Source organism: Dermochelys coriacea, chromosome 5, assembly GCF_009764565.3.
Source record: "Dermochelys coriacea isolate rDerCor1 chromosome 5, rDerCor1.pri.v4, whole genome shotgun sequence".
NCBI lineage: Eukaryota > Metazoa > Chordata > Testudines > Dermochelyidae > Dermochelys > Dermochelys coriacea.
The window spans coordinates 104,512,770-104,527,806 of NC_050072.1; the positions used below are offsets into that span (position 1 = coordinate 104,512,770).

The 15,037-nt window shown below is 46.5% G+C and overlaps 1 protein-coding gene across 3 annotated transcripts in view; it reads right to left on the bottom strand.

Annotated features, from left to right (window-relative positions):
* Positions 1-4,209, bottom strand: part of PLGRKT (plasminogen receptor with a C-terminal lysine) — a 50,745-nt gene extending 46,536 nt beyond the window's left edge. Inside the window, exons 1-2 of one of the 3 annotated variants that reach the window (XM_038403770.2) lie at positions 3,960-4,209; positions 892-983 (exon numbers count right to left, since the gene is read on the bottom strand). In XM_038403770.2, coding sequence (XP_038259698.1) covers positions 892-972 — 81 coding nt within the window. In that variant the 5' untranslated portion in view covers positions 973-983; positions 3,960-4,209. Of the gene's footprint in view, positions 1-891; positions 984-1,394; positions 1,518-3,953 lie in introns of those variants that run through there. The other 2 variants (XM_043515097.1, XM_043515096.1) reach the window with 2 other exon arrangements.
* Positions 4,210-15,037: the final 10,828 nt, after the last annotated feature.

Here is a 15,037-nt window from a genome sequence, read left to right on the forward strand (position 1 = left end):
CTGCATTTTGGAGTACGGGGTTTGAACTGCAGCACCTGTAGTGTACCCATGGGGAAGTTATAGCACAGCACATTGGTACATGCTGCAATTCACACCCAGTAGCCCAAAATGCTGGGCAGCGTAGACATGCCATCAGAAGTTATTAAAATACTTGACAGCACATCAGACAACCACAATGCTGCCTGAATAAGAAAGAGTAATTCTATTGCTTACTTCTGGATTTCAGTGTCAAAAGCTTTCTTCCCCATCTCCATTATGCAACACTCTAATAAAATAATGACAAACTGGAGAGTAAGTCATTCAGCATAGTCTACCTAACCTTTGGTCTTTATCAGCCTGGCTCCAGGGCCAGGGAAAAGACAGACAAGTTACAGCCTTGCTATTACCTTAAAATTACTGAAGCTGACAAACTATGTATGGGGGGTGGGGGAAGAATTTAAATACATATTTTAGTTTTAACTTTTGGAATCCAGTACCTAGAGCAAAGCATTGGATTCTCTGCCACTGACTCACTTAAATATATGACTAACTTTACTCAAGAGTAGCCTCATTGAGCTCAGTGGGACTACTCAAAGCATGCTTGCAGAGCTGGATATTTAGGAAACATTTATTCCTATTTATGATTTTCAAATAAGTCATTTAATCTCTGTACCTCAGTTTCCATCTGTAAAATGAGGATAATACCTATATCACAGGGGTGTTATGGGATTTATCTGCTGTAAGATGCTATAAGGACTTTTGCTATAAAAACTTTCCCTATTTATAAACATGTTAAATCATCAAAATCACATAGCACTACCCTACCCCTCATACATCTCCATGTAAAAGTAAGCTTTTCCAAACAGGAGAAAAATCAATAGCTTTTCTTGATTCTGTACAACAAATACTTACCTGAAGTCGGGAGTTCATAAGCATGAACTCCTGTTGACTTTTCAGGTTTTCATTCATAGATTTTGAAAAGATGAATCCCATTTTGATTTAAACTGTAGAATAAGTTATAAAAGGTAGATTTAAAAGGTGTTAAACACTGACCACAACAAACGAAGTTTATTTTGAATGTCTCTCTCACAATAGTAGCAATAAAAAACTTAATAGCTCAGACTCAGTTAATAAGGATTCTGCTGCTGGCCTCCTGACCCAGAAGTTTTCATAGCTTATTGTATCACATCTATAGTTAGACAAGAGTGGCAAACACTTACAGAGTGTGGGGTGTATTTTAAGGAAAATCAGAGATTGCAGTAATCAGATGTTAGCTTGATGGATTCATTAAAATCATGAAAAGAGAACTCAATTCATGTATCATGGAAGAAGTGGGTTTTTAGAAGGCAGTTGAATGAATGTAGATGTAGAAATTTGAAGGAAAGGGATATGAATGACATCTTGTTTTCCTTCATCTTCCCTCAATTATGGAATACCTGTTTTGTAACATTATTTTTCAAACCACCACCCTCAAGGTTCCTGCCCATAACAACCGAGGAAAGAAATGTTGAAAAAAAAATCTTATTATTTCAAGACACTTGGTTATTTCTGCTTAAGTAATATCCTCCACCCACAAAAGTGGAAAGCTGCTTCACACAATAATATTGTAACAGCTCCTCTAAATCTTCTCTGGTTGCTCTTGGTCCCGGCAACATTCATTGCCTGAAACTTGTTCAAAAATAAAAACAAAAGTTTTAAACAACACAGGCAACACACAACATGAGAGACTAAGGGCTCCTCCCAACCCCTGGAAAAGGTTGTCTATACCAGCCTGCCTGCTTAAAACCCATGCTCACTGATGTTCCTTGGATAGTATTTTATTCTCTGTTTTTAACTTGGGACAGCTCTCTTTAGCACCAAACTGGGAGTGTGGGTTGGCTGATATGGTTTCCTGCTGCAGCAAAGCCCAATCCCTGCCCTCCACTTACACACCATCTCCCTGCAATTGCTACTTCCCATCCCAGTGCACAGCCTGGACCCCAGTCCCCCTCACCACTACTCACCCCCCACCAACCCTCACTCCCCCATCAAATCCCATCCCTACTTTCTCCTCCCTCACCACTACGCAGCCCCCCACCAACCCTCACCCCCTACTTCTCCAATCCCCCACCCCGTCTCACCACTACCCCGCCCCCCAACGCACACCCCCTTCAGCCCCCCACCAAACCCATCCCTACTCCCTCCAACCCCCCCACCACTACGCAGCCCCCCACCAGCCCTCACCCCCTACTTCCTCCAATCTCCCACCCCATCTCACCACTACCCTGCCCCCCAACGCACACCCCATTCAGCCCCCCACCAAACCCATCCCTACTTCCTCCAACCCCCCCACCACTACGCAGCCCCCCACCAGCCCTCACCCCCTACTTCCTCCAATCCCCCACCCCCTCTCACCACTACCCCGCCCCCCAACGCACACCCCCTTCAGCCCCCCACCAAACCCATCCCTACTCCCTCCAACCCCCCCACCACTACGCAGCCCCCCACCAGCCCTCACCCCCTACTTCCTCCAATCTCCCACCCCCTCTCACCACTACCCTGCCCCCCAACGCACACCCCCTTCAGCCCCCCACCAAACCCATCCCTACTTCCTCCAACCCCCCCACCACTACGCAGCCCCCCACCAGCCCTCACCCCCTACTTCCTCCAATCTCCCACCCCATCTCACCACTACCCTGCCCCCCAACGCACACCCCCTTCAGCCCCCCACCAAACCCATCCCTACTCCCTCCAACCCCCCCACCACTACGCAGCCCCCCACCAGCCCTCACCCCCTACTTCCTCCAATCTCCCAGCCCCTCTCACCACTACCCTGCCCCCCAACGCACACCCCCTTCAGCCCCCCACCAAACCCATCCCTACTCCCTCCAACCCCCCCACCACTACGCAGCCCCCCACCAGCCCTCACCCCCTACTTCCTCCAATCTCCCACCCCCTCTCACCACTACCCTGCCCCCCAACGCACACCCCCTTCAGCCCCCCACCAAACCCATCCCTACTCCCTCCAACCCCCCCACCACTACGCAGCCCCCCACCAGCCCTCACCCCCTACTTCCTCCAATCTCCCACCCCCTCTCACCACTACCCTGCCCCCCAACGCACACCCCCTTCAGCCCCCCACCAAACCCATCCCTACTCCCTCCAACCCCCCACCACTACGCAGCCCCCCACCAGCCCTCACCCCCTACTTCCTCCAATCTCCCACCCCCTCTCACCACTACCCTGCCCCCCAACGCACACCCCCTTCAGCCCCCCACCAAACCCATCCCTACTTCCTCCAACCCCCCCACCACTACGCAGCCCCCCACCAGCCCTCACCCCCTACTTCCTCCAATCTCCCACCCCATCTCACCACTACCCTGCCCCCCAACGCACACCCCCTTCAGCCCCCCACCAAACCCATCCCTACTTCCTCCAACCCCCCCACCACTACGCAGCCCCCCACCAGCCCTCACCCCCTACTTCCTCCAATCTCCCAGCCCCTCTCACCACTACCCTGCCCCCCAACGCACACCCCCTTCAGCCCCCCACCAAACCCATCCCTACTCCCTCCAACCCCCCCACCACTACGCAGCCCCCCACCAGCCCTCACCCCCTACTTCCTCCAATCTCCCACCCCCTCTCACCACTACCCTGCCCCCCAACGCACACCCCCTTCAGCCCCCCACCAAACCCATCCCTACTCCCTCCAACCCCCCCACCACTACGCAGCCCCCCACCAGCCCTCACCCCCTACTTCCTCCAATCTCCCACCCCCTCTCACCACTACCCTGCCCCCCAACGCACACCCCCTTCAGCCCCCCACCAAACCCATCCCTACTCCCTCCAACCCCCCACCACTACGCAGCCCCCCACCAGCCCTCACCCCCTACTTCCTCCAATCTCCCACCCCCTCTCACCACTACCCCGCCGACTACGAGCCCCCTCCCCCAGCAGCCCGTCCATGCCCCCAGCCATCCAACTGCCCGGCCCCCCCTCACCGCAGGAGGGGGCGGTGGAGCGCCGCCGGTCTCGCGGGCAGCAGGTCGCTCAGGAGACGCCCCCCGCTCTGTTTCCCTCGCGCTCCGTCCGGCCTTCGGGAAGGTCGTCGGTGGGCCGGGCCGCGCTCCGGCGGGGTGGCCAACGAGCGAGCCGCCCTGAGTTTCTCCTGCCGCACGGGCGCCGCGGCGGGGGCGGGGGCGGGTAGGAGGAGGGGGATTTAAAGGGCCAGCGCGCTGCTGAGCGAAGAGGGTGCCCGCGAGGAGCCAGCGCCCGCCTGATGCGGGGCCGCCCATGCAGCGGGACCGGGCAGCCAGCGGGACCGACCGGGCCCTATCTCATATCTCGCCCCCGCCGCCGCCGCCTGACAAGCCGCCCCCTCCCCCCGCTCTCTCACCATGCTACTGCCAGGTTCCGTGCGCTCACCCACCCCTGAAACCCCGGGCCCCGGAGCCATGGAAATAAAACCATTCGGCCTGGCCAGCCCCAAACCTTCATGAGCCAGGAGGCAGCCCCTGCAAGCCACGCGCGGGGCATCGCCAGCAGTCCCTCGGTGCACGGGAGGCCCCTTACTTTTTCCATCTCTGTAGACCAGGATCGGAAGTTGCTGAGTGCGCAGGAGACACCCCGGGCCGTGTAGCTGGGTACCTACCGCGTATTATACCTGCTGACGGTAACGATGATATTAATAGCAGGAGGGGGGGGGGTGCTAAGAAAACGGTCCCTGATTTCTGAAATACAACGTTGGCAAGCGTTAGCGTCAAGGTCACAAGGATTTGTTTCAGAGGAGCAGCCGTGTTAGTCTGTATTCGCAAAAAGAAAAGGAGGACTTGTGGCACCTTAGAGACTAACAAAAAGGATTTGTTTGGCTTTTAGTACACTTGGGGTTCGTCTTTGCCGTCTGGTTTCTGGACGGTTGAGGCGCGCCAGAGAGCTTCTCAACCTTTTCTCTCTCTCACCACAAGGGCTAGAAACTTCATTTATTCAGATGAAAGCTCAGGTGTCTCCAGGAGCGGGTGCTTTAAGCCAGACATCAAATACTCTCAAAGAGAACAGGAGGACTTGTGGCACCTTAGAGACTAACGTATTTCTTAGAGCATAAGCTTTCCTGAGCTACAGCTCACTTCATCGCTTATGCTCAAATAAATTTGTTAGTCTCTAAGGTGCCACAAGTACTCCTTTTCTTTTTGCGAATACAGACTAACACGGCTGCTACTCTGAAACCTATCAAATACTCTGTGGCTCATGATAAAAATCGCAGGAGTTGGCAACGCTGAGGTTTTGGTTGATGACAAAAAGCTTGAAAATGTGACCCAAATGCATCCCTAGAGACTCAGAAGGCAAAGAACCATTATATCCATACAGACTGTCACAAAGGAATGGCATCCGCAAAGCCTAAAAAGACAGAACCAAGAAGTTTCAAATCTGGGTGCTCCTAAATCCAGACTGAGGCACCGAAATAAAAGTGGCCTGTTTTTCAAAGATGATGAGCACCTTCAACTCCTATAGGCTTTGCTGGGACTGGCGGGTGTTCAACACTTCTGAATATCAGACTACTTATATTTAGGAGGCTCAGTATGGATTCAGGTTTCAGAGTGGTAGCCCTGTTAGTCTGTGTCAGCAAAACAACTAGGAGTCCTTGTGGCACTTAGAGACTAACAAGTTTATTTGGGCATAAGCTTTCATGGGCTATAACCCTTTTCATCAGATGCATGGAGTGAAAAATACAGTAGGAAGGTATAAATATACAGCACATGAAAAGATGGGAGTTGCCGAGCTGTAGCTCACAAAAGCTTATGCTCTAATAAATTTGTTAGTCTCTAAGGTGCCACAAGTACTCCTTTTTCTTGTTACCAAGTGGGGGGGCGGTCAGTACTAACGAGGCAATTCAATTAACAGTAGAATACCAAGGGAGGAAAAAAAAATCACTTTTGTAGTGGTAATGAGGGTGGCTCATTTCAAACAGTTGACAAGAAGGTGTGAGTAACAGCATTGTTAATTGAATTGGCCTCGTTAGCACTGATACCCTCCCCCCCACTTGGTAAGGCAACTCCCATCTTTTCATATACTGTGTATATATACACTGTATTTTCCACTCCATGCATCTGATGAAGTGGGGTTTAGCCTACGAAAGCTTATGCCCAAATAAATTTGTTAGTCTCTAAGGTGCCACAGGATTCCTTGTTGTTTTTTCAGTATGCATTTAGGACCCTAACTTTTGGAACCCAGTTACACTGGGTTTGTTGTTGTTTTTTTAAAAGGTCATAAACTGTTGCTATAATGCACAGACAACTAAAAGATCTATAAATATAAATGAAACATAACAAATCTTGTAGGGTCCAATCCAGTTCCCATTGAAGCCAATGAGGTCTTTCTATTCATTTTAATAGAAGTTGGAGCAGTCCTTTAGAGAGTGAAGGAAAAATTGCCTATATCAGTGGTTCTCAAACTTTTTTTTTCCCCACGGACTACTTGAAAATTGCTGAGGGTCTCAGTGGACCACTTAATGATCTTTCCAAATGTTGTTTGTACTGTTAGCTAACTATTGTAAAGCACTTTGGATAAAAGTACTACATTAAAAAAAAAAAAAAAAAAAAAACTTAATAATGAAAGTTTTTTGGTTCTACAAGTAAAAGCACACAACTCATATTTTAATATCAGTAGTTTTACCTTTCTAATGTGATGGATATGACCTCTCTCCCCCGCCACGGCAGCCCCCGAGCTGAGGCTGGGAAGGAGGGGGGGGTCTCTTCCCAGCAGCTGCAGCCCTGGAGCTGGGGAAAGTCACCTCTTTCTCTGGCCGCCGCAGCCCTTCACATCCCAAATTCCCCCACTCCCTCTTCTTACCCCACTTCCCCCTCCCACCTACACCATATTCTCCACAAGGTCACCACCTCACCTTATATGTGCATCTTCTCCAGGGTCCAGGCACCTAATTAGTGGGGCCACGCCTGATCAGCTGCACTAATTAGGTGGGTGACCCTTCATTCTCTTGTGTGCAGCCGCCCAGGTGCGCATCTTAGAGGGAACTATCTGCGGACTACCTGAATAGAGCTCGTGGACCACTGGTGGTCCACGGACCACAGTTTGAGAACCTCTGGCCTATATTCATACAGGAAACTCTGCTGATCTATCATCTGACTATCTATCATACAAGACTATACATGGGTTTTCTTGTCAGTTAACCTCAAGTCAACACCCTACATTATACAGTTCCATACAACTAAGAATACTTCTTTAGCATACTTTCTTTTAAAATTGAGGATTATTATTGCATTAAAGCTTTATGCATTTCAACCCAGCTTCACACAATACGTTTATATATAACTAATGGATGAATTTATTAACTTTTTTAAAAATGCTGATTCTAAGAACTGTACAAATATTTAAAACACACAAAATTAAGGCTCTAGTCCTGTGATGACTTATACACATGTTTAACTTTGAGTAGGTAAATAGTCCCAATTAACTCAATGGGACTTATATGCTTAAAGTTCAGCATGGGAGTAAGACTTTAAAGGGTTGCATCCCAGATATCCTAATCACAAAGTATAAATAAACAAACAAAACAATGTGAATGTGTAAATTATTTACTATAATCAATTATATAATTATATAATCAATTTAGATAAGCTTGCATAACTTTCTGCTTGATGCTGCATTTCATATTAGATTAGTTCCATGTATGAATGGAAAGACTATACATAAAATGCAATTAAACTACCTTAAAATCCAATTAATCTAGGTTTTTTTAAATGTTAATTTTTAAAACTTTTTGTGTATATTCACAGAATAATTTTCATCTCATCATTTTTGGGGACTGTCAACTTGTTCTTTAAACACAAAGAAATGGTTATAGCATCGCAAAGATACATGTTTTTGTATTAGAGTGTTTAGTTAGCTTTCCTAACAGCAGGTTATGAGAATACAAATCAAAGCTCAGTGGATCCATAAAGTCTGAGGTCTCAGCTCACAGGACAAGAATTGTCTCATATGTGGACCTGGTCTTTCTAGTTCAGGGTTCAGACACATTGTCAGATCATTTTCAGAAACTTGCACTGCTGCTTTCTGGGCTTATCAGTTATTCTTGTTCTTTTTGTAAATAGAGCTATCAACAATTTTCAAATAAGAAATGTTTCTGTCAAAAACTGGTCTTTTTTACAAAAACCAAAGTTTAACAAAAACGTTCATTTTTTAACAATTTTCCTTTTTTACACAAAACCCGAACTTATTTATTATTTGTTCCTACTCCTTTTTTTCTTGTCCCCAACCCACCAAAACCTTCTCCATGGCATAATGGAAAAAGAAGAAAAGGGAGGGAAAAATGAGTTAAAAAAGGAAAAACTAAAACATTTTGTTTAAAAAAATAGTTGTGAACATTTTTTAACTCAGGTCTGCCTAAAAACTTCTAAACAAAAACATTTGGGGATTTTTTGAAAATGTTCTTGACTTTTAAAATCACTTTTTGACCTGCTACATTTATTTTTTATACAATGCCAAGAAGTATATTAGGCACTCTACAGTTAGATGTAAGGACTCCAGTCGCTACTCCCAAAATGTTTACAATTTAGACTCCCAGTCCTGCAAACGCTTGCACGTGTTTACCTTCCACACAAGGGTAGTTCTATTGACTGCAATTGGACTACTTATGAGTATAAATCAGCAGTCCCCAAATTGTGGGTCGTGCCCAACTAGGGGGGCACAGAGGAATGTTTGGGAGGCTTTGGTGGGACCCAGACCCAGTCCCCCTGGGAGACAGGGAGGGAGCTCCATCCAGTCCTACTCAACCCCCAGCTCTGCCACAGTCCGGACTGCAACTACACTCCCATCCCCAGCCTTGGCCCCGGCCGTGGCTCCACTTCTAGCCCCAGCCCTATCCCCAGCCTCAGTCCCTGGCCACAGCTCCAGACTCAGCCCCGGCTGTAGTTCCGTTCCCAGCCGCAGTTCCATTCCCAGCTCCAGACCACCCCCAGCTGCAGCTCCAGCCTCGGCCCCCTTCCCCCTGTCCATGACCCAACCTCAGAAGCCATGGTCTCAGCCCCAGCTTCAGTGGGGGTGGTGGGGGGCGCAGACAGGGTAGGGTTGCCAATTTTGATTGGATATATTCCTGGAGATTTCATCACATGACATAATCTTTAATTAAAGTTTAATCTTAAATTCCTGTAGACTCCAGGGCAATCTTGGAGGGTTGGCAACCTGAGGACATTGCTAAGGCGGGTGTACAACCATGAAAAGTTTGGGGACCACTGAAAATGCTTGCAGGATAAGGTCCTTAGGTTCTGATCCTGACAGAGCCTATAGTTTTGCAAATGAGTTATTTGACCCACATTAGTCGTACCATTGAAGGAAAGGCACAAATGTCTGCAAAACTGGACCCTTAGCCTCTGATCCTGCAAAGGGACTGGCACAGGGAGGTCTTTCTAGTTGCTGCGAAAACCTCTTAACTCCAATGAAGTTTTATATGGTGTACATCCTTGAGGATCCCTTTGCAGTATCAGGGATTAAATTGTAGACAAGATAGAAAGTGAAGCAACAAATAATAGAGTGAAAATAGGGGAAAGGGAGGATGTGGGTCACAAAATGAAGATAATGGGCAGAGAACCCTAAAAGGATGCACCTGATTATTTTTATGTATTTATTTTAACTGCATAAAATCCTAGGTAATTAATCTTTTGGGGGAGGTCACACAGAAGGAACTCAGATACAAAGGTGATGGGATACTGTACAACACCCTAAAATAGAGAAGACTGTGAGACAAATGTGGGGCAGAGCTGAAAACTGAGATAGATTCATGCACAGTGAAGAGCAGGGGGAGAGAAAAAGTGTGGGTAGGAATCAGGAAAACACGAATGGGAGGCATGAAAAGGCAGAGCAGAGAGCTAAAGTTAATTGATTGTAAAAACAATTCCATATGCATGGCTGATAAGAGTCAATTTCGCTGTAAACAGAAGAATATAGTCCAAAGGTAGACAGGTCAGGAGGAGGAGTGGTGCCTGTTTAGCAGAAAAAGAAGCAATCTTAGTTACAATGTTACACAGCCTTGATAACAGGGAGGGATTGCTATAAGTTCTTGGCTCACAAGATGGCACAACTGCTTCTGTAGAGAATACAACACTGGGAAAACTAAATAAATGCTGTAGCAAGAGATCAGAAACAAAAACATATTCCAAATGCAGGCTCATGAGCTGATAATTTCTTCCCATAGAGGCATCTCTATTGATTCTATTCATCTTGTTCTAAAGCAGAGGTCCCCAAACTGTAAGGATTGTTCGGTGGAGAGGAGGCACGGCGGGGCCCAGGCCATCCCCCACAGGGGGCGGGGAGGGAGTGCCACCACATCCCGATCTGCTCCCAGCTCTGCTCCAGCCCCACTCCCAGCTGTGGCCCGGCTCCCAGCCCCATGCCTGGCCCTGGGCCTGGTTGTGGCCCTGGCCCCAGTCTCAGTCCCAGCCCCAGCCCCACTCCCAGCCTCAGCCCCTGGTATAGCCCCACTCCTGGTCCCAACCCTGCTCCTGGGACCCAGCTGTGACCCCAGCCTCAGCCCCCTTATCTCTGTCTGCGACCCCCTCCCCCCCGGAATCCTGACCCCACTTCCAGACCCAGCTCGGGGTGGGGTGGAGGGAGCGGACAGGAGTAAGGGGGAGCACAACTCTGAGAAGATTGGGGACCATTGTTCTAAAGACTTTAAATTAGACAGATTTTTCCCCTGGAGAAAGCAAAAAGTGTTTACAACTTTTAAATATTGCCTTTTGTGCTTGGTAGATAAATGAAGGAAACAGGACCCCCAAAAAGAACGGGTAGCTTAATGTGAATAGGTAGAGTCCACTCTCTACACCGCACACATGAGCTAATATCCAAAACTCACCCACTCCCTGGGGTTTGCCTTCATTCTCAATTTTAAAATAATCATACATAAGCATGTAGTTTGATCAGGAACCAGATGTTTCAAGGGGTTTTCCCTGCAAGATCTCCTTCCTCTCCTGTTTCAGAAAGGAACCTGGAAATGTTCTTATAATATTGGACCACTGCTAATAACTCTTCCCTAACATAGGTGCCAACTTGTGCTAGAGTGAGTAGACAGAATAGTCCTCCCTGTGCCTTCCTTGTCCTATTCCCTGAAGTTTGTTACAGTTAATTTACTGGCAAAGACAAACAGGAACTGAAAATAGAAAAGGAGTACTTGTGGCACCTTAGAGACTAACAAATTTATTAGAGCATAAGCATCCAATGAAATGAGCTGTAGCTCACGAAAGCTTATGCTCTAATAAATTTGTTAGTCTCTAAGGTGCCACAAGTACTCCTTTTCTTTTTGCGAATACAGACTAACACGGCTGCTACTGAGGAACTGAAAATGTAGCCAAAGTAAGTGGTGTATTCATGTATAAAATGAAATCCTAACAGCAAATGTCCTGATGTTGGGTATGATTTTTACAGTTAACTTCCAAATTAAAAATCATTAAAATTCATGGCTTAAAAAGAGCTCATTGTGTATTAGAAACATTGAAGCTAGTTCTGGGCTAGATCTGCTTTTGGATTAAAGAAGACTTCACCCCAAAGATAAGCACAATGAGCCACCTTCATCCTGGTGTAACTCCATTGACTTCAGTGGTGTAAATTATATGCCAGGAATAAATAATTCCTGACTAGGTGTAGGTGGGAAATGTAATTTATACAGATTTAGTATTTGTGGGGTGAGCAAATTGAGTTGAATTTATACAATGTGACAGAAAAGGGGATATAATAGGACAAAGAACATAACAGAAGTGTATGAAACAAAGCAGACACTCCTTTTCATATCTACATAGAACACATACAGGCAAAGGTGAATCAATTCTGTCTGGATTAGCATTTTGGTATTTTAACACATAAGCGCTTCGGTGTAATAGGCAATTTGACTTTTGAAGCTGAAATGGGTAACAAATGAGTTGTTACTTGTTAACTTCTGGAAATGGCCCACCTTGATTATCACCACAAAAGGTTTTCCTCCTCCTCCTCCCCCTTCCTGCTGGTAATAGCTCATCTTAAGTGATCTCTCTCCTTACAGTGTGTATGATAAAACCCATTGTTTCATGTTCTCTGTGTGTGTATATAAATCTCCCCACTGTATTTTCCACCGAATGCATCCGATGAAGTGAGCTGTAGCTCACGAAAGCTTATGCTCAAATAAATTTGTTAGTCTCTAAGGTGCCACAAGTGCTTCTTTTCTTTTTGCGAATATAGACTAACATGGCTGCTACTCTGAAATGAGTTTAAAAGGCAGCTAATGTTGCGACAACCTAGACCAGGGACGGGCAAACTTTTTGGCCCAAGGGCCACATCGGGGTTGCGAAATGGTATGGAGGGCCGGGTAGGGAAGGCTGTGCCTCCACAGACAGCCTGGCCCCCGCCCCCTATCCGCCCCCTCCCACTTCCCGCCCCCTGAGTGCCCCCCTCAGAATCCCCAACCCATCCAACCCTGCCTGCTTCTTGTCCCCTGATCACCCCCTCCCAGGACCTTCTGCCCCTAACCACCCTCTGGGACCCCACCCCCTATCCAAGCCCCCCTGCGTGCCCCAACCCTTATCCACACCACCGCCCCCTGACAGGCCCTCCGGGACCCTCGACCCATCCAACCCCCCTCCACTCCTTTCCCCTGACCGTCCCCTCCTGGGACCGCCGTCCCTAACTGCCCCCCCAGGACCCCACCCCCTATCCAACCCCCCCTGCTCCCTGTCTCCTGACCACCCGCACCCCCTCCCGAACCTCAGCCCCATCCAACCTCCCCCTGTCCACTGACTGCCCCGCGGGACCTCCGGCTCCTTATCCAACGCCCCCTCCCCCTGCTCCCTTACCATGCCATTCAGAGTGGCAGGACAGGCTTATTGGAGGTGGGTGGGCACAAACCGCGCTGCCAGCGCGGCAGCGTAGCTGCGGTGGAGGGGAGACAGCGGAGGAGGGCCGGGGGCTAGCCTCCCTGTCCGGGACCTCAGGGGCCGGGGAGGACAGTCCCGCGAGCCGTAGTTTGCCCACCTGTGACCTAGACCCTGCTTTGTTGATTAAAAATCTTTAAAGCAACAGTGTCATTACTAATATTGACAATGAATTTAAATGCATGTCAATCTCTCTAGTTGATTTATTCTTCTGTCAAATTGTTTTGTGGGTTAAACTCTCAGTTTATGTGACCCAGGGCATAAGGGATGCATATGGGTTTACAGAGACCCTCTGGGTCTGATGTCTACAAAAGGTGTGAGATCTCTACCAACAGCCAGTAATGCACTTGTCATCTTAAACATTGTGAGCTGTATCTATGGATAATATTTAAGGAGTTATGTATCTATACTCAAAACGGTTCTTAAAGTATGTGAGTTAAGACTGGTCACCAGAAGGTTATAAATAGATTTTGTTCAGCCATGGGGTAGGTGCATATTTCTCTGGCTGGTTATTGTGTACTGTGTGTAAGTCTATTTGCATTATTGAGCCTGATGCGAATGAAAAGATTGTGAATTCACATGAGAGAAAATCTGCAGGAAAAACAAAACCAGTAGGGGAGTGTCCTGTTTATGAGTAAAGACAATGAATTTGGGGGGGAAATAACTGGGGGTACTGAGATGCACCTGGGATCCTTCCCTGAGAAGATGAACTGTCAATGTATTTTGTCTTATGAAAAGAAGCTCACAGCAAACATGGCTGGAAAACACTGAAAAGACTTTGGCGAATTAAACTTAATTAGACAAGACGGTATGTTGTTAATTAAGTCTAGGTTCTAGAAGGTGTGTTATGATTTTATTTTACATGAAACCATTTGTTTCCAATACTTCCAGTGCTTCTTCTAGAATTGCTATAATTTGATAAATAAACTTGTATTTGTTTTCACTATAAACATATCTAAGTGCTTGTGTTAAGCGGAATGGTGATCCTGAGGCAAAACTGGTAATCTGATGTGTACTATTCCTTTATGAAAAGTGAATCTGTGAATTCAGTGAGTGTCCAGTGAATCAGGGGCTGAACACTGGAGAACACAAGTCTTAGAGTGTCTCTATCACTAATCTGTAAATAGAAAGCTGGGCCTGCTTAGACCTGGAGGGGAGTGCTTGTGTTGCCTGTGGCTGGTGGAGTAGGGGAGCTGACCCCTGGGAAGCATAGATGAGGCTTCCTCCCTCACCCTAAGGGCAGGTGGTAGCAAGGACCTTCACAATCTTGGGTACTTGTGAGAAGCATTACACTTTGAGTCTAAAACTCTTTATATTTTCCAAAATAGAAGAACAAATGATTATTTAGATCAGTGATACTCAGACTGAGGCTCGTGAGCCGCAAGAAGCTCTTTAATGTGTCTCCTGCAGCTCTTTGCAGAACATGATGTTAAAACACTGCGTGATTTAATTACTAACCAGTCTAAATGATTAACCAATCAGGATGGTTTTATTATGTTATTAACCAATTGTAGTTGATAAAATAATAATACTTGATCAGTCATTTTGCTCTGAGAATAAGATAGATAGATAGATAGATAGATAGATAGATAGATATAGTAAATTAAATATTATATCTATCTATCTAGTAAATTAAACTAAGATTTCACACTACTCTTTTGGGTAATGTTGATCACTAATTTGGTTCCTGAACCACTGAGATCTGAGAATCACTGATTTAGATCCTCACAATAAAACAGTTCAAGAAGCAAGACTAGCTGAAGTTTTTGGAATAAAATTGTTAACCATTAAAAAAATTAGAACCTTCAATGGACTCTTTTCTCTGTCCAAGTATAACCCATCCTATGAGTTCTGTAGTATTGATGTTTATTTTGCGTTTACATTTATTTGCTTACGGTCAATAGTTTGTGTTGAAAAATCGGCTTACTGCAAAGATTCCTAACTAGACCCATCCACAGTTTTTTCTTCTCTTTTAGAAATGAGCTTTTAAACAAAACTGTTTCTGTAGTTTTAGCGAGAAAGCTGAAAACTGAGGATATTTATGACCTCATCTTAATGACAACTAATTCTTGAAGAGCTTTTTCTTTGAAAGTTTTCCTTTTAGTATTTGACTCCATGGAAATGGACGTGGATGATACTTACTGGTTTGTTAAATCTGAATGTAGAAACAG